This window comes from Phodopus roborovskii, unplaced genomic scaffold (genome assembly GCF_943737965.1).
Source record: "Phodopus roborovskii unplaced genomic scaffold, PHOROB, whole genome shotgun sequence".
NCBI classification, from domain to species: domain Eukaryota; kingdom Metazoa; phylum Chordata; class Mammalia; order Rodentia; family Cricetidae; genus Phodopus; species Phodopus roborovskii.
Window position 1 is genome coordinate 45,015,522 of NW_026126433.1, and position 18,742 is coordinate 45,034,263.

An 18,742-nucleotide genomic window follows, 5' to 3' on the forward strand; every position below is an offset into this window, starting at 1 on the left:
TACATGAAGTTGGAAGCAAGATAGGAGTTGGAGAGAGGTAGTAGGGGGTATATAATGAAAATACATTGTATAAATGTATAAAATTCTCAAAAAATAAGTAAAAACATTATTTTAAAGCCACAAAATTAATAATCTCTTAACTGGAAAGCATAATCTCTCACACTGAAGATGAATAGACTTGATTTCTTCTATTTAGGATAGAATTTTCTGTTTTCAATAGAAAATTATAAGGCATGCTGGAGGACAAAAGCTGTTGAGCAAACCTGTGTGTGAATGTTATTCAAAAACAGAATAGTTGATACACTTCAGACATAAAACTAAAAACAGCTATGATTAAAATACAAATATTTTTATAGAAAAATCTAGTAATATGAAAGAACAAGTGAGGCTTGCAATCAGAGAGATGAGAATTCTAAGAAAAAAGAAAAAAAAAAAAAATAAAGAGAAACCAAGAACTTCGAGGCCAGCCTAATGGTAACAGTTGGTAATGCCAATGAAAATGGGAAATTCCACATTTCTCTCAGCATAATTAAATAAATAATAGTGTGTGAATGTGTATATATAATAGTACTAACTAAATAAGAGATAATACATCTAGGAGTGAGACACAGGAAGTGTTGAAGTGGGGAGAGATAAGAGCAGGAATAATGTAGATGTTATGATAAAAATAACCACTAAATGAAAACAAAAACTAATACAAATTTTTAAATTTAAAAAATTTTATGGCTTCATCAGTAGACTAGATAGAGCCAAAAAATTAGTGAGCTTCAAAACAATAATTGAAGCTTCTATAAAGTTGTAATAAAGCCAGTAGAATAAAATTCTCAACAATATAAATATATGCAATGGCACAAGGAAAAAACTGACAAAAATATTTTCAGCATAGACTAAATATTTGCTGAATTGATGATAGAATGCCTTAACTGAATGAGAACCCCCTTTCCAAAAACATGTCCTATTGCTCTACCTCCCAGTAATATCAGAACTTGACTTTATTTGGAGACAAGGCCACTAAAGGAACAATTAAGGTAAATGGGGTTCTGAGAGTGGAACCATAATCTAAGATGATTGGTGTCTGTACAGGAAGAGAAGAGATGCAAGAGATGTACCTGTTCAGAGAGGCAGCCCTGTGAGACACAATAAACAGTCAGATTTCTGAAATCCAAAGACTCAGAAGAATCCAATTCTACAGGACCTTGTTTTTTTGTTTTTGTAATTTCTCTTCAGAAGATGCAATTATTTATGAGAATCAGTTTCTGTTGCCTAAGCCACACAAGTTGTGATATCTGTTACAACAAGCCACAGAACCAGGAGCTGTAGAGAGCATCAAAGATGATAGATACTTATGTCCATGTTCAAACTCCTATACTTAGACATATTCCAATTACAGAGAACAAGTTTGAGAGGTCTATAAGGTTTATGGAAAAGATGAGTAAAATTTGGAGTTTCATATTATGTAATGTCATTTCTATTTGCCCATGTAATTAACATCTTACATTAGTATGGTACATTCATCAAGTTAGAGTCACTGACCATACATAAATTAATAATTTTTAAGTCTGTAATTGGCATGGTAGTTCATTCTTTGTATTGAACAGTCTGTGAATTTTCACAAATGTGCAATCACATTGACCTTGCATTTTAATCTGATAAAGACATTTTTGCTTCTCTAAAAATCCTCTGTGCTTTGTCATTCCACTGGGCTTGAAAATAGTTTTGTTTATTGTGGTGGCTTGATTAAAATGACTCCTATAGGCTTATATATTTGAATTTGAATACTTAGCCATCAGGGAGTGACATTATTTGAGAAGGATTAGGATGTGTGGCCTTTTAGGGGAAGTATGTCAGTAGGGGTGGGCTTTGATATTTCAAAAGCCATGGTAGGCCTAGTCCTCTCTCTTGCCTGCAGGTCAGGATGTAGCTCTAGGCTTCTACCCCAGCACTATAATGATACTGAACTAAATCTCTAAAAGCATAAGAAAGTCACCAGTTAGATGTTTTCTTTGATAAGAGTGTCTTGGTCATGGTGTCTCTTCACAGCAATACAATAGTGACCAAGATATCTACTGTAGATTTATCTCAATTACTGTAACATGACATATATTTATCTATTACTTTATTTTTAATCTATTTGTATCTTTTTGTTTTGTTTTGTTTTACAAGACAGGGTTTCTCTGTAGCTTTGGAGCCTGACTTGGAACTCACTCTGTAGACCAGGCTGGCCTCAAACTCACAGAGATCTGCCTGCCTCTACCTCCCAAGTGCTGGGATTAAAGGCATATGCCACCAACACCCAGCTTCAATCTATCTGTATCCTTATACTTAAAAAGTTAATATCTCACTTTTGTCCTATTAAAATCCATTGGATCAGTAGTGACTGAAGTCTATTAATTTTTAAAAATTTGCTAGCTAGACTACAGTTATAGGAACTACTAATAACTGGTTTTCTAAACACACATAACATTGATGGATATTAAAAGCAAATGACCATGGATTGAGAGATTCTAATGTGGAAGGCAAAGCAGAATGGTGCTGCTCTGTCAAGGCACTCCTAAAATGAGACTTGTTATATAATAATGTCACATTGCATAAACTACAATATTTTGGTAGCTTGGTAGATCTACTTGAAAACATTGTAATAAGATACATCAAGAATAAATAATTTCCAATAAAAAATAGAATTTTTCCCTTCCCCCATTACCTTGAAATAGAGCACCTCAAAACTATAGATAATAAAACCATTAATATATTAGTATATATCAGGCACTGTTGTCAGCTATTTAAGATTTTATCCACAATTCTGAATCCTTATAGACTATCAATTTGATTTTCTTTATCTGCCTGCTTTGAAGTTCTTTTATATTAGTCCATAAGTTTTCAGTCATCCCTCTCTCAAACACAAATGTTTGGACACAGAAAGCTTTTTACCAGTGATAACTGATCAGTTATACACCTGTTCCTTAAGGAAAAATTATCGCTTAGTGCAAATTATGTAATTATGTCAGTATTTTTGCCATATTGTGTCAATTAGAATTCTACTGTAGATTTTGTTTGGGCTGCCCCCATTATTCTCTAAGAAAATTGCCTTAGCTCCCCTTTATGTCTTATACCACTTTAGCATGGTTTTGGCAAGTGGAAGTTAGTCTTACATAGCTATTTAATTCTACCGACATAATCTCTCTGTGATGGTCTGAAAACCTCCACAGCATCCTAGAGAAATGGAAGAACTTCACTGAATATTATTGAGGCACAAGTTAGTGTCCTCCCAGGTAATGGTAATGTTAGCTTTGGAACAGTTTTGTTGATAGAAGGGGCTTATGAAAGATTTCAGTGTTCCCTTCTGCAAGTTGCATGTGTTGGCTTCAGAGCACACCAGAAAGTTCTCTCTTCTATATATCACAGTCCTTCCATACTAAATCATAGGTCTTTCAAGTCAGGCTTTAGTTGCCATACTCATCCATATGATCATGTGTGTATCAAAGATGGCCCTAGAACCAAATGCATCACCAGCTTCATTAACATCACCAGAGAAAAATGTTCTCAGTAATCAAGACCAGTGACATTTGAATATATGATTTATAAGAAAATGTTGTTTAAAAGTCCATAGCAAATAATATATCAAGAATTTAAAGGCAAGGGTAGAATATGGATGGACCAAATGGAGTGAGTCAACTAGGAATCCTGTCTTTAAAGGAAAGTTGTATTTCTTATTCTTAAAATCCTGTTTAGCTGTACATGGTGGCACATACTTATAATCATAAAAATCAGGAGGTAGATTTCCAATTTCAGGCTAATCTAGACACAATGGACTCCATAGGGAATCTGAAGTAGGAATTTGAAGATCTTTGAATAAAATCAAAACAAGAAAGCAAAAATCCTATCTGGATAAAGGATATTTGACCATTGAAATTTATGTGATGGACTCTTCATGTGCAATGCATACAACTAGAGCCACCAGCAAAATACCTATCTTTGGTATCTACCCCTGTTTGCCACCACTGGCACTATTTCTCGCCAAAGTTGTCCTGTCAGTCTCCAGGCCTCACTGCAAACCCATATCTCACCCTGAATAATGCAAATGTACCCATAGAAATGGGTTGGGATTGTGATTATTATTTTTTTGTATTTACACAAACAATAAACAAATTCTCACCCACCTTGATTTTCTAAGAATGGAGTTCTTGTAGACATGGTCCATATTGGCTTAATTTTAGCTGTTAAAACAATCAATATAGTGCCAAGATAACTATGAAAACATGTTTTTGACATATGGACTGATCTATAGAGATTTGCATTCTATAAAACATAGAGAGTAAACTCAAGTTTGTTGATGGGAAAGGAGGTCAAGATGCAAAGACGGTGAAAGAAACTTTTTAAAACTCTCTTTAGAGTTTCACGTAATAATGCCTGCTTTTAATCTCAGCATTCAGGGCTGAGGCAGATGGATTGTAGTCTGAGGTCTGTTTGGGATATTATAGAAAATGTATGTCAAACAATAAAGTTAAAAAAATACAACCACTTCTTGTGTTTCTATGGTACCAAGTTGTCTTAGAAAATACAGCCTCAAGTAGTCACTATACTTTAGATCTTAAAGCCCAAGCATGTCATAACACCAATACCCCTTTAAAGAAGGGATTTTTGGAGAGTATAGTTTAAATAAATATTAGTAGAAAATGGAAGACTGGAGTAATTCAAATTGGCAGAGCCATTTATTTGCACCTAAGAATATAAGCCATTGTTGTGGGATATTTCTTTAAACATGCAAAGATATTGTTTACTCTGTATTTGTTTAACAATGTAAAGATGTGTTCCTTTGCCTGCTTAAGGCACCTGATTGGTCTAATACAAAGCTTAACAGCCAATAGCTAGGCAGTAGAAGGATAGGTGGGGCTGGCAGGCAAAGAGAATAAATAGAAGGATGAATCTAGGTTCGGGAGAGAAGAGAAGAGAAGAGAAGAGAAGAGAAGAGAAGAGAAGAGAAGAGAAGAGAGAGGGAGAAAGAAAGGGAGACACCCAGGGCCAGCCAATCAGGCAGCACCCAGCCAGCCAGACATGAAGGAAGCAGGAAAAGTAGGACATACAGAATGAATGAAAGTTAAAAAGCCCCAGGGCAAAACACAAAAGAAGAGAAACAGGTTCAACTAAGTTATAAAAGCTAGTGGGACAAGCCTAACTAAGCTAAGACCAAGCATTCATAACTAATATTAAGTCTTCATGTCATGATTTTGGGGCTGGCATTACGAGGAAGCCCACTACAAGACATGGATAATTAAACATCCTTATGTTGATGTTCAGTAAGTAAGCTAGCTACAAAATAAATGAAAATATGATTCATCAGGGAAATACAAATGGGATAATTTAACAATATGATTCCAGTTAGTATACAAATAGGCTGGTTGTGCTTTGGGAAACAATTCAGGAGAGCATACCCTCTGATGTGGATTCCATTAAGAGTCAGTATAAAGCTAAAGGACATTAGATATGATGGATGCCCACTATGAAGCATGTTCTGTGAGTGATTCATTGTAGAGATCATGGCTTTTCCTCAGGCACACCATGGAAACATAAATCTGCTACCAAGTCATTAGACATGTACTGCAATTGTGATTACTGTAACCTCGAAATGAAAAGGACAAAGATTAGAAGAGAGAAACACCAAGGATAAGAATTCTCTTTAAGGCATTTATCCAGCAACTAATGGATGCAGATGTAGAGGCCCACAGCCAAACATTAGGCAGAATTCAGGAATCCTGCAGAGGAGTAGGAGAAAGGAGTGTAGGAGCCAGAGTGGTCAAGGATGATGGGGAATGTCCTGTATGCTGTGAATATATGTTTCTCTTATTGGTTGATGAAGGAATGCTGATTTTCCAGTAGCCAGGCAGGAAGTATAGGTGGGGCTACCAATGCTGGGAAGAGAGAGCCGAGAGAAGTGACCAGAGAGATGCCATGTATCTACTGGGAAGATAGGATGGTGCGCATTCTCCAATAAGGCAAGACAATGCGGAAATACTTAGATTAATAGAATGGGTTAATAATTAAGGGAGAGATAGACAGTAAGAAGCCTAATCATTAGTCAAATAATTTATGATTAATATAAGCCTCTATGTGTTTACTTGGGTCTAAACAGTTGTGGGACTGGGCAGAATAGCACCTCTGTCTACACAAGGACACCATGGGAAGGCTCACAGAATCAACTAAGCTGGGTTCACAGGGGCTCAAAGAGAATAAACCAACAGCCATGGAGACTGCATGAGATTGACCTAGGCCTTCTGCATATATAGTTCAATTGTGTAGGTTGGTCCTTTGTGGGATTCCAGCAGCAGAAACCAGAGCTCTCTCTTACTCTTTTATTGGGATGCTACTTCTCATACTGGGTCTTCTTGGCCAGCATTAATACATGGTGGTGCTTAATCTTACTGTAATTTAATATGCCATGTTTTATTGATACTCATAGGAGACCTGCACTTTCCTGGATGGAGACAGAAGAGGAAGGGATTGTGGTGGGAGGGAGGAAATGAGGGAGAGAGACTGGGAGGGGGTGATGGGGGTAGGCTGCAGCAGGGATATATAATAAATAGATGAATAAAAAATAATTCTCTTTATAACAGGAAGCAGAGGCATAGTCTATTGATGGACAATAATAATGAGGAACAATAAAATCACTAGGTTATGTTTAGGGATGATGTCAGTTTCCTTAGGTATATCAGTATGAATTATTTCAATCATTTCAAAAAGTCACAATCTCTAACCTTATTTGAGACTCAGAAGTATGTCACACTTTCCTCAAAGGCATAAGGCATACATTTAGCCTTTTATCATAATAACCATTGAAGCAAGGTATTTCTCTGGGAGGTGTTTCCTTTACTAGAATGGAATATAGGGTTTCAATTTTGAGGACTGTTGAGTACCAGATGAAGAAATGGGCATTTGTGCCCAAGTAATAGAATGGTCTAGTTTCTCTGATAATTTGACAGTATTGTATAAAGTAGTTTTTCCTGTCTGTATGTTTGAATACCATCTGCAGCACCTGGCTACTCTGGTGTAACTTACTAAATTCATGTTTCAACAGTGGTCACTAGGAAGGAAAATTCCAATCAGTTGCTAAGTATGGTCCTACAATTTCCTTCAGAAGATGTCTCTCTAGGGGAAGCCCCAAAGAAAGCCAAAATACTATGAAGTTTCTTACTACTTTTGCATATTATATTATTCTCTCTTGCTTCGATGACTAGTTTTATGACAACTTGGCATAGGCTAGAGTCATTTGAGATGAGGAAATCTCAATTAAAAAAATGCTTCCACAAGACTGGGATATAGGCAAGCTTACAGAGAATCTTCTTAATTATTGAATGATGTAGGAGGGCCCAGTATGCTGTAGGTGCTGCAACCCCTGGGATGGTGGTGTTGGGTGATATATGAAAGAAAGCAGGCTTCACAAACCATGTAGAGCAAACCAGTAAGCAGCATTCCTCTATGGCCTCCTGCCTCTATGACTTCCAACCCTGTTTGTGTTCTTGCTATGGTTTTCATCAGTGATAACCTGAGATCTAGAAGTACATGTGAAATAAACCCTGTGCTCCCCAACTTGCGTTTGATCATGGCACTCCATCACATCAATAGAAACCCTAACTAAGACACTTCCTTAAATGATTTCCTGTCTCATCACCACATGTAGTGGGTTGAATGAGTATGGCCACTGTACGGTCACATTTGAATGCTTGTTCCCCAGTTAGTAGAACTGTTTGGGAAGGATTGGGGGGTATGGCCTTGTAGGGGAAGTGTGCTTTTAAAACCTCAAAGCCCACACCAGGTCCGCCCTGCTCTCTCGTTACCTCTTGCTGTGGACCAGGGTATAAGTTCTTAATTACTGCTCCAGCACTAAGCTCTTGCCAGATGTCATGCTTGCCACCATGATGATCATAAACAAATTCTCTTTGAGCAAGTCCCCAAAAGAAAGTGCCTTTCTTTATAAGTTGCCTTGGTCATACTGTTTCTTCACAGCAAAAAAGCATAACTAAGAAACTTCATAATTTCTTTTTCCTACTTTAAAATCTGCCTCAGATGTTTCAAGTTATTTTATGAAATCATTCTGGGATAGCACCCACCACCACCACCAAGTAGAGTCAATCTTTTATTCTTTTAAACTTCCATAACATTTTTGCACATACCAACAGCATATTAACATGACAGTTTACCAGAACTCTTTGTGTAGGATTCTACTTTCTTTTTTAGGCTATGAACTCCTCAATGTTGCATGTCAGGCAGACACTATAAATTGCCAACATCTTCTACAACAAGGCACCCTAATGGTTTGCAATAAACATTTGTAGACACAGTGCTTAAACTTTGCCAATCTTGTTCCATAAAAGCGTCACCTATAGGAAAATGCATGAAGATGAACACTTTCTAGGGCAATTTTTTTCCTTTTAGAGCTTCATTGAAATCTTCATTATTGATCTTGGGTTATCTTAAGGTCACTGATTTTGATTTATTAGGATTAAATTTGCTATTACACATTTGTATATTTTTATTGGTTTGACAGTGGCCTTTTCATACTTAACATAACCTTCTGGTATAGCATCAAATGATACCTTGCTAACAGTGAGCAAAGCAGAGGTTTGAAGAGCCGGACATTTTTTCTTTCTTTGTTTTTTAAACAAAATGAAACTTCATAACCAAATCGGAGAACTGAAGGAGAACAAAGATTCTGGCTCTCTGAAAGCATTTGTCACTCTTCTGAGTATTAGGATGCTATGAAAAACCAACCATAACCACTTGAGGCTTTCTAGCACTCTAATGTAAGGAGGGGCTTTTCTTTAACAGATGCAGAGAACACTCTACTATAGAAGAGCTGCCATCAAGTCTAGTGACTTGCCAAATGAATTCATAAAAGTTGGGCATTATCATTATTGATCCATACCTAGAATTGTGGCTTTCTACCTCATTAATAAAAGCATCAAAATTCATGTACTTGGTAAACATACACTTCAGTGTTTAAGCATAAAACAAAGAGCATTACACTGACCATAGTCTGTGTTTTCTGGTTCCCAACAATTTGATGGCCAAAAATAGGGTGTCTATGGAAGGAAAAAAGAGGAGTCTTGGTTAGACACATAAATATTTAGTAGGATTTTTTTGGTGTACAGACTGGGTTTATCTTCCGGGGCTACCTAGACTATACTCTGGATAACATGCACTTTAAACCTAGAGAAAGCTAGCAGAGAGGTATTATATATAAGGTTCTTATCTACATGTTCTAACCAGTTTCTCAGTGTTCAGATTTAGCAAACACCAGCAGTGACTTAAAATATTGCTCATTTTCCATCATCTTGCACAAATGGTCATAAGGTTAAGGGATAATCCAAACAAAAGGTTCAGTTTAAGCCCCAAAGAAGACTGAAAGCAGAACATTATGTTTGGCAAGATTTATAATGAACCATGTTTAAAGATAGTGACTTCTTTCCATACATCATATCTCTTTCTTTGTTTTCATAGATTTTAAAAGTTTAGAATCGTTCCTGATATTTGTGAATCATTTGCTGGGATCTGCTAATTACATAATTCAGTTTTCAACACTATTCAACATGATGACAGCAACCTTTGATGTTTACTCATAAAAATATTCTTTCATTTATTGTTGTAAACTTTTAAATGGCACGAAAAAATCATTATTTAAAATAATGATGTGATTAACAATAGCCAGAATTCTGACTCTGTAAAATTCTGCAAATACACTGACTGAAATACAAAAGGAAGTTTGATCTGGAATAAACACCTTATTAAGATAATTTACATGGCATTATTTCATGTTTTTTTGTAGCCCTGATAGCGGGACCCTGGCACAATGACTCATGGTGACCACAGCTCTGCAAAGCAACTCGATTCCTTGAAACAGGAATGGACAAAAACTTAGAGGAACAGTGGCTTCAGATATACATAAAGTGGATGGATTATATTGATTAACTAATTATACTCATCATTTCTGTGCAACGAGAATACTTCAGCCATTTTCTGAATGTCTGATAACTTTACATTTTACCAAGAGTGACTGACTCTCAAAGATGGAGAAAGGCATGCTGTGGATAAGTTATTGAGTTCTAAGGAGAGGACCCTTTTCCACACAGTCTGAGGCCACCAGAGAATCTTGAATTAGCCCCTAATTCTTTGAAATTACTTTAGTATAATAAAGAAGGCTACTAATAGTAGTTCTGCATACATATGAACAAAATCACAGTAGGAATTTGGAAAGAAAAAGACTGAATCACTAGATTAAGAGGGGTGGAAAGACATATATGGAACACTCTTACCCTCTCCAATTATGCTTAACTCTGTGGGAGACAGAAGTTTGAAGATTTGATTTCCCAGAAATTAAAGTGGACCAGGATTTCAGTAACACCACAAGAGAATAAAGTAGCTAAAGACTGCTTTCATACAGGGCTCTGCTTTTGAGAAGCCTCTCAGAGGGAACACTGATTGCTTGGTGTTGTTTCATTGTGTGTGTGTGTGTACAACCTAATACTTTTTGTTCTTATCTCTACTCTTAATTCTTAAAAGAGTGGCCATAGACAGTCAGTATTTCCTCTATGAGTGAGGTTTTTCTATTGTTGTTGCTGCTATTGTTTTGTTTTTTAATTGATACTGGTTTTTTTGCACACTGATATTTATCATATTGATTATAAAGATAGATAATATTTTTTTATTTTTGCAAGCATAGAACAATTGCTCCTCCAGAATTTGTTTCTTAGTCTTAAATTTTACTTGTAGCTTCAGTGTAAAAAACATTTCTAAAAATTAGAACTCTATAAAAACATAATCCTGTATTAGCAATGACTTTCCTTCAAAAACAAGAAGAGTTAAAAACATAGACAATTGACTTGCCAATCAGCAATACTTGTTATGTATTAACAGAGTTTTCTGGGACTGAATTTAGTTATATCTCTCAACTTCTTTCTTGCTAAATGCAATTTACAACTGACGTCTTCCCTATTTTTTTTTTTGACTCCAGTAAATTATCTCATGAATTTTCCTTAAGTTTTTCTTATGTTAAAATATAATTTCAATAATTACACAGTCAACTTTGACATTTTCCCATTGGTGTTTTTAGACTGCTTCTGAACATGAATTACTTTCTAATTAGCCTAAGACAACCATGTAATAGCTTCCAAAAGATCTGTAAACACACAGGGATGAAGTTCAAGCCTTCTGACTTATTGCAAAAGAATGTATGTTTCCACTTACTTGAAATCGGTAGAAGGTGCCATCGTCCTTGAGTGTGAGGACATGATCTGAGATGGGAAAGAAGTAGCCATGGGCAGCCATTAGCGTTCCCAAATGGAGAGCCTCCACTGTTCCAAGAAAGCAAAGCAAAATGAAAACTGCACATGAAAGCCCTTCATGTTTATTGGATTTATGTTGTTGTTGATTACAAAAGAGTAACATTTATCTGATTCTCCTTCAGCACATTTTTGCACCAAATTTTTCACATCTTTCCAATAAAGTTCCTGTTTCATAGAACAATCTTTCTCTACAAGAGTGGTGTGTGTGTGTGTGTGTGTGTGTGTGTGTGTGTGTGTGTGTGTGTGTGTGAACTCCAAGTTCAAAGTCAAGACCTTCCTACAGATTAGCTACACATTCCAGTTAAAACTTTAGAGCTCTTGGTACTTCCCATACCTATTAGTAAATATAATAAACACACATTCCAGGATTTGTGTGAAAATCACATAGAAATATATGCAATGGAGTTAGACAAAAGCTTTTGCATATTAGCTACAGGATGTATGAGGCCATTGTGCTTCATTGCTTGCACAGAGTGAGCATTAGTCCTTTCAGGGTTTTTTCCTAGTGCTCAACTCCCACAGATTGTGACAAGACAGATTGAAGGAGGCTGACTCTTCTAAATGGCAGCAGCCTTTCCATATTCCTTTCACTATTTTGTGGTTGGCCTATTAAAATGCAAGGGGATCTTTGAGGGCAGCTGGATGATAACAACTACCAAGAGCCTATAGCTTTGGTAAGTTCAGGGTCCCTGTATAACTTCGTCAACATGCCCCAAGTCTTGAAATTTCAGGTAGCTCACTTATCTTCTTAGAATCATTTCTGTTCACTTTTGTTTCAGAGTCTTTGTGCTGAGAAATAGTACTGGCACACTTGCCAGCCAAAGAAATTAAGTTACAGCGTATGACGTTGATTGCAGAGTACAGATACAAGACAGGAAAACATAGTGGTGCAGAAAGAGAGTAAATTGCTTCCCGACTCTAAGCCTGGGACATTAGGTGACTCAAGCAAAGCAAAACAAACAACCAAATCAAAGAAACGCAAAAGGCAGTTAGGAGCTAAAGTCTTGATGAATCTTAGAAAATAGAGTGGAAGTTAACATAGGAAGCCTGTAGTTGGAAAAGCCAGAGGCCAGTATCAGCCTGATTCCCTGCATTTGCTCAGAAGCTAGCACCATTGCCAGCCATACCTTGGCATTTGCAGCCTCTTCTTTACACAGTTGCTATCATAGGCCTCACTACATGCTTTCTGATAAAGAAGATAAACAATGAACACCTACCTTCCCTCGAGGAACAAGAGTATATTTTTTTATTTGATTTAACTATATATGGTCTCATTTTACTCCCCACTGAAGTATTATCTAGACATGTTTGGGTCAGGAAAATTAGGTTTTGATCATTCTTTATCATGCCTTTAAATCGGTAGAGTTCTATTGATGGGAATCCCTTTTTATAAGAGTAGAAGCTAGTTTCCTCCTCAGTAGTATGTACTTCCTAGGTCAAGGTAAAGTGAAACTATTTGCCTTAATCTTTAAGATGTCTGGCCTTCCAATAAGGCTTAGGCAATGACTTCTAGGTCTGTGGTTAAGTGGTAAGAGAGTCTGAGATTATAGAAATCACTTCCACTATGAAGTTATTAAATAATAGTTATACAAAAAATCTGGGGTAAATTTTGTGTTTGATTTAGGACTATGGGAAAATAAAGCTATATAACCAATATTGCTTAATAGACAAAAAAGAATTCAAATGTCTAGCCCATCTCAAATAGTTGAAACACCACTACATAGGGAAGGACCAAGTTTTGTGTTGTGATTATGGGAGGTTTGTTCAGTTTTTCTAAATTAATGTTACAGCTTGTAATATCTTTTTAAGGTACCTCTAAGGATTTGATGTGGGTTGTTGTGCAATGAGAAAACCTAATATTGATATTATGGGCATAAATGCTAGCAAGAAAATCTTAGTGTTAGAGGACATGGTTTTAAGGTTTATTTGTGGTAATCATAGACTGGCATGCTCCTATGATCCAACTGTTCCTAAAATCCCTGCATCACCTCAACTTAATAAGACCCAGAAAGGCCACTGGCAATGTCCACTGGAGTGTTACAAGAGTTTAATGAATAATCTGTCAAGATCACCCTCCCAACGGCTAAACATCATTGTGCTTCTCGTGCAAAATAATCACTAATTCATCTTCATGTGCATGTGATGTGTGCCTCACCCACACAGCTCAAGCTCCACAACACACCAACCCAAACATCCTAGTTTCCTTTTTCTCTTGGATATCGGAGTGATGTGTACACAGAGAAAGCTATCCAAGACTGTGGCTCTGTGAAGAGCTGCAGCAGCTGTGCCAAACCCAGGCATGCATCTTTCCCTCACCTTGAACCTAGACATCCATTCCTCCCTCACCATGAACCCAGGCATCCATCTCCCCTCCCTCCCCACCTCAAACACCGAGGTGAAGATTAGTAACATTTTTAAGAGTATTCTAAAGACTAATTTTTTTAAATCACAGTACTTCAGATGTTAAAAGGATGAATAACATATTATAAAAGAATTTTGAGTTCTTCTTTGTGAAGTGCTGTATATTTATAGCCTAATTTCAAAATCAAGACTTATCCACAGAGAGCACAACAGTCTCCCAAAGACAGCAAGTAATCTCATAAAGACTGAAAAGTGTTGTAGCCAAGAAAACAATAATTGTGACTGGAATCACATATAGAATCTCACTGGATTCTATATGTTTTAGACAAAACCGTTTACTTAGGTTTATGTGGATGACTTTTATAAGTATAGCTCTGTGTAACAATAATAATCAAAGAAAAAGAGGTTATCAACTTGAAGAGGGAAGATGGGAAGGGTTGGGGGAAGGTATCTGGGAGGGGGAAAGTGATGCAATTTTATTTCAATTAAAAACATATTTAAGAAGAAAAACAAATGCAGTTGTATATACCTTCACAAGCATACACACCTAGTTAAAATATTTAAAACAGAAAAAGACAGTTTTGTTATTCTCAGCATATAGATTAAATGTAATTAGGATCTGTCCAGGTGTGTGTTAAAAGGTGCTATATCTATGTGTGTATATATATATATATATATATATATATATACACACACACACACACACACACACACACACATATATATATCAAGAAAATGCATACACTAAAGTGTATACAAAGGTAATTTGCCTACTAGTAAAATAATAGACACTTTGGCTAATTCTGAGTCAGAAAAGCAAGGTTTTCATGGAGCAGGATATGGTTACTTCAGACGTCCTTTGAAACATGATCTTTTAGATCTGTTAGAATTGGCATTTGCAAAGGTAAGGTCAGACATTTGAGGAAATTACACATATAGAACATTTTATTCTCCAACAAAGGCAACTAGAAGCGTACTATCACTGAATTAGAACTTTCTAAGGCAGGTCTATTTTTTCAGCAGAAGGAGTTAGTGAAAGAAGTAACTTTGGCTCTCATCTATTTTTAAACATTTCAATATTGAAAAATTATGTGAATAATAAATGATAATAAGGTATAGAAATGTATGTAGCAAAGTTTGGGGGTTGGAGATGTGGCTCAAAGGTTAAGGTGCTTGCTGTGTAAGTACCAAGACTAGAGATCAAATTTCTAACACCCATGGAAATGCCTAGAAGCCATAGCAGCTCAAGTGCAACCCCAGTGCTCAGAAGGTAGGCACAAAGGATACTTAGAACAAACTGGCTAACTAGAGTAGTTCAATTAGCAAGAGTAAGATTCAAGAGAGAGAGAGAGAGAGAGAGAGAGAGAGAAACCCTGTGTTATTATATATGATAGATAACATTCTAGGCAGACATCTCAAATCATCCTCTGACTTCCCCCATACATGTGTGCTCCCACACATTTGAACATGTGTAAACACACTTGAATCCTATATCCATTTGAACATGTGTAAACACACTCGAATCCACTTTTAAAAAGTGGATTCTGCTTAAAAGAAACAAAAACAGGATTAGAAATTCAACCAGCATTGAGAAATGCACCAAATGTTTAAGACATGTAAATTCCTCTCCTAAAAACATTTGAGTGTGGAACTCTTGCAGTACTGGCCTTGAATTTAAATCCATTTCTCTATTTACTAGCTGTGGAACCAGCCGGTGAATTCCAGTCTCTGGACCTTGGTGTTCTCTGGAGCATGAAGCTAATAAAGTACCTCTGTCAAAAGTTCATTTTGATAACCAATTAAGATGTCTGTTACACATCACTACCACATGCAAATGCTACAGTAATATTAGTTGATAGAAAGAGACATAGTTCGTATCACTTCATCTACTTCAAAAGGAAATAGGTAGTTCTGGATTTGGCTTTATCATCACAGTAAACACTCATAACTCAACTCTGCTTGAGTCCTGTAGGTGAACAAATCAGGCTTTTTTGACACCATAATACATCTGCTCAAGCGTATGCCAATTTCACCATAGGTAGCAAAGAGTGCACGTGAACACACGTGCGCGCGCACACACACACACACACACACGCACATAATCTAAAGAGGAATAAAGTAGTTATACCAAAAACATATCCATAGCTAACATATCTTTCAAAGCATGAATGGAATATGCCAACAAGAAAACCCCCTGGCTCAGAAGGACTTCCTGAACTTAACTGTGTCAAGGATTGAGAGAACCAAAGAGAGCACCAAGAATCAAAGTGGACATGGCTACATAGGGAACTCATTGTATGTCTGTGCTTTTGTTACTGTTAATTCGCTTACAACCCTAGAACTCACCATGCAGCCGAGGACAACACTGAATGTATGATTCTCTTTCTTCAGTCTCCATGTGATAGGATAACAAGTATGTACCACCATGCTTCCTGGGACACATACTATTTTCCCGGGAATTAGAATGAAATGCCAATTTAAAAGGGCGTTCAGGAGACTAAGTCAAGAGGGACTAAGTTCAAGACCAACCTAGTCTACATAATTAGAGCTAACCTTAAAATGAAAACAAAGACAAATTGTCATTGTAATACAACATGGATAAAACACTTCAGTAACTTTGTTTTTTGTTTGCTTGTTTTTTGAGACAGGGTTTCTCTGTATTGTTTTGGATCCTGGCTAGGTAGAAAAGGCTGGCCTTGAACTCACAGAGATCCACCTGCCTCTACCTCCTGAGTGCTGGGATTAAAGGTATGTGCCACCACCGCCCAGCAGATAAAACACCTCAGGACCACAAAGTGTTGGTTTTTTAATTAATTTTTGGTGAGTGTGTATTCAGAAACCTTTTATTGTTGACATATTTTTGGTGACATATTTTTTTATGACCATGCCTCACACTCAGTTATCTAATCCACGTGGGGTAATGACCTACATTTTAAGAAACCATGCCCCCTTTTCTCCCTCTCTCATTCTCATCCTTTGTGTTTCGTTTGCTTCACATGCTGATCTTCATAAACTTATCCCTGTCTTGTTTCTAAAGTGTTTTTTGCTTCTTTGTTTTTGGTGGTGCTGAGGATCTGGCCTTGTGTGTGCTGGACAAGCACTAAATACTGAACCATACCACCAGATCCTTCTTTTATTTGCTTTTGTTGTGATTCATAAGGCTTCCTTAATTTAAGTCTTTGTAGATTCATATAGTTATCTATCCATTTGCTACAGATATCAAATAATTAATCATGTCTGTCTGTTTTAGGTTCTTGACTTTATAAAAAGCATAGTCTTGACCCCTTTGCTCATCACTCCTCCCTCTCTACAACTGGATTGCAATACTTAGCTGTGAATCCCTACTGCTTCCATCAGCTACTGGATGAAGGCTCTATGATGGCATTTAAGGTAGTCATCAATCTTATTATAAGGGAAGAGCATTTAAGGTAGCCTCTCCAGTATTGTTTAGATTCTTAGTTGGGGTCATCCTTGTGGATCCCTGGAGATTTCCCTCGTGCCAGATTTCTCGTTAAGCCCATAACCTCTATTAAGGTATCTCTTTCCTTGCTCTCCTTCTCTTTTTTCCCCTAACTCAGAGAAAGAGAAGGGGAGAAGGGAAGGGGGGGGGGTGAGGAGAACATGAGGGATCGGGAAGGTCCCTCTCATTTTTTATCATACTCTGTAACCCAAGCTGTATTTGAACTCAGCTTGATCTTAACAGGCAGTCATCTTGCTTTAGCCTCCAAGTTTTATGATTACAGGGTGGAGCCACATTCCAATGTGTTAAAAATAAGGAGATTAGGAAGGATGGATCCTATCCACACAGATCAAGACGTTCATATGCTAACAAACAGTTATAGAGTGGGGATCATAACAAACAAGATCAGTGGGAGTGATGCATGGCATTGGATAATTTTAAAGAGGTCAATTTAACAGAAGAAAAATCTAAATGTGTGTGCACTCAAAATATGTAAGGCAAACATTATAGAACTAGAACTAAGAGAGAGAACCCCAGAATTACAGTTGTAAATGTCTGTTCTGCACTATTTGGAACTGACAGAGCCTGACAGATCAACCAGCACAAATGGCAATAAGTATACATTAATCTGAAGCCCACTTGGGGTAAGTTGACTTGGGATAAACTGGCTTTCATCTAATATCATTCCCTCCAAACAGTAGCACTCTAAAGTTAACATGGAATATTCACCAAGATAAAGCATATTTTAGGTCATAAAGCATACCTTAACAAATTTAGGAGCACAAAAGTTATTACAAGTTTATTCTGGTAATCAGTATAAGAAAAATAGCAAGGAAAACTATTCTGAAGATCTATAAATTAAGGAAAATATTTTGTTATAACACATGGCAAAAAAGACATGCTAAAGACAAATTAAATTTTTTGAACAAATTAAATATGCAAATGCAGTCTATTGAAATGCATGGGCTGCAGCAAAAGCAGTGAATAGATGGGGATTTATAGCAGTAAATGTATATATACAGAAAAGAAAATACGAAACCTATCAGGATGAGTCATTGCGACAAAAGTCTAAATCATGCCAAAATGAATTCCAAAGAAACCAAGCAAACAACAACAAAACAAAACTCCAGTTTCAGAAAAATACCAACAACATTCATAAACATCTATCCTGATAACTATGATAAAACCACCCAAATTGCCAATACCAGAAATAAAATAGGGGTCATCATTAATGATATGTGGATGTTGTGAAAATAATTGAAAACCACTGTGAACAACATCACAACCAGAAACTTGATAACTTGGATGAAATGTGCCATATATTTGAAGATAATATAAAAACTCACTCAAGAAAAAAAAAGAAAAAAAAAAACAAATAGTCCTGTTTCTATTAAAGAGACTGAATAAATAATAACTTCCAGAAAAGAAAGTAATGGATTTAGATTTTTTTCTTATGAGTTCTGTCAGCTATAAAAAAGTCCAATTACCCCATAATTTCTTTTCCAAAATAGTTACAGAAGGAATGTAGCCCACTTATATAAAAGCAACATTATTTTAACACTAAAACTAGATTAAGACATCAGGAGAA

General features: G+C 36.5%; 1 protein-coding gene across 4 annotated transcripts in view; it reads right to left on the bottom strand.

Annotated features, from left to right (window-relative positions):
* The window catches only part of Rgs7 (regulator of G protein signaling 7), a 369,936-nt gene that overhangs the window by 64,545 nt on the left and 286,649 nt on the right, over positions 1–18,742 (bottom strand). For 3 of the 4 annotated variants that reach the window (XM_051186346.1, XM_051186345.1, XM_051186344.1), the window contains exons 5-6: positions 11,236–11,342; positions 9,023–9,074 (exon numbers count right to left, since the gene is read on the bottom strand). The exons of the other annotated variant lie outside the window; for it this stretch is intronic. In XM_051186346.1, the coding sequence (XP_051042303.1) occupies positions 9,023–9,074; positions 11,236–11,342 (159 nt within the window). The remainder of the gene's footprint in view (positions 1–9,022; positions 9,075–11,235; positions 11,343–18,742) is intronic. 4 annotated transcript variants of the gene reach the window in all.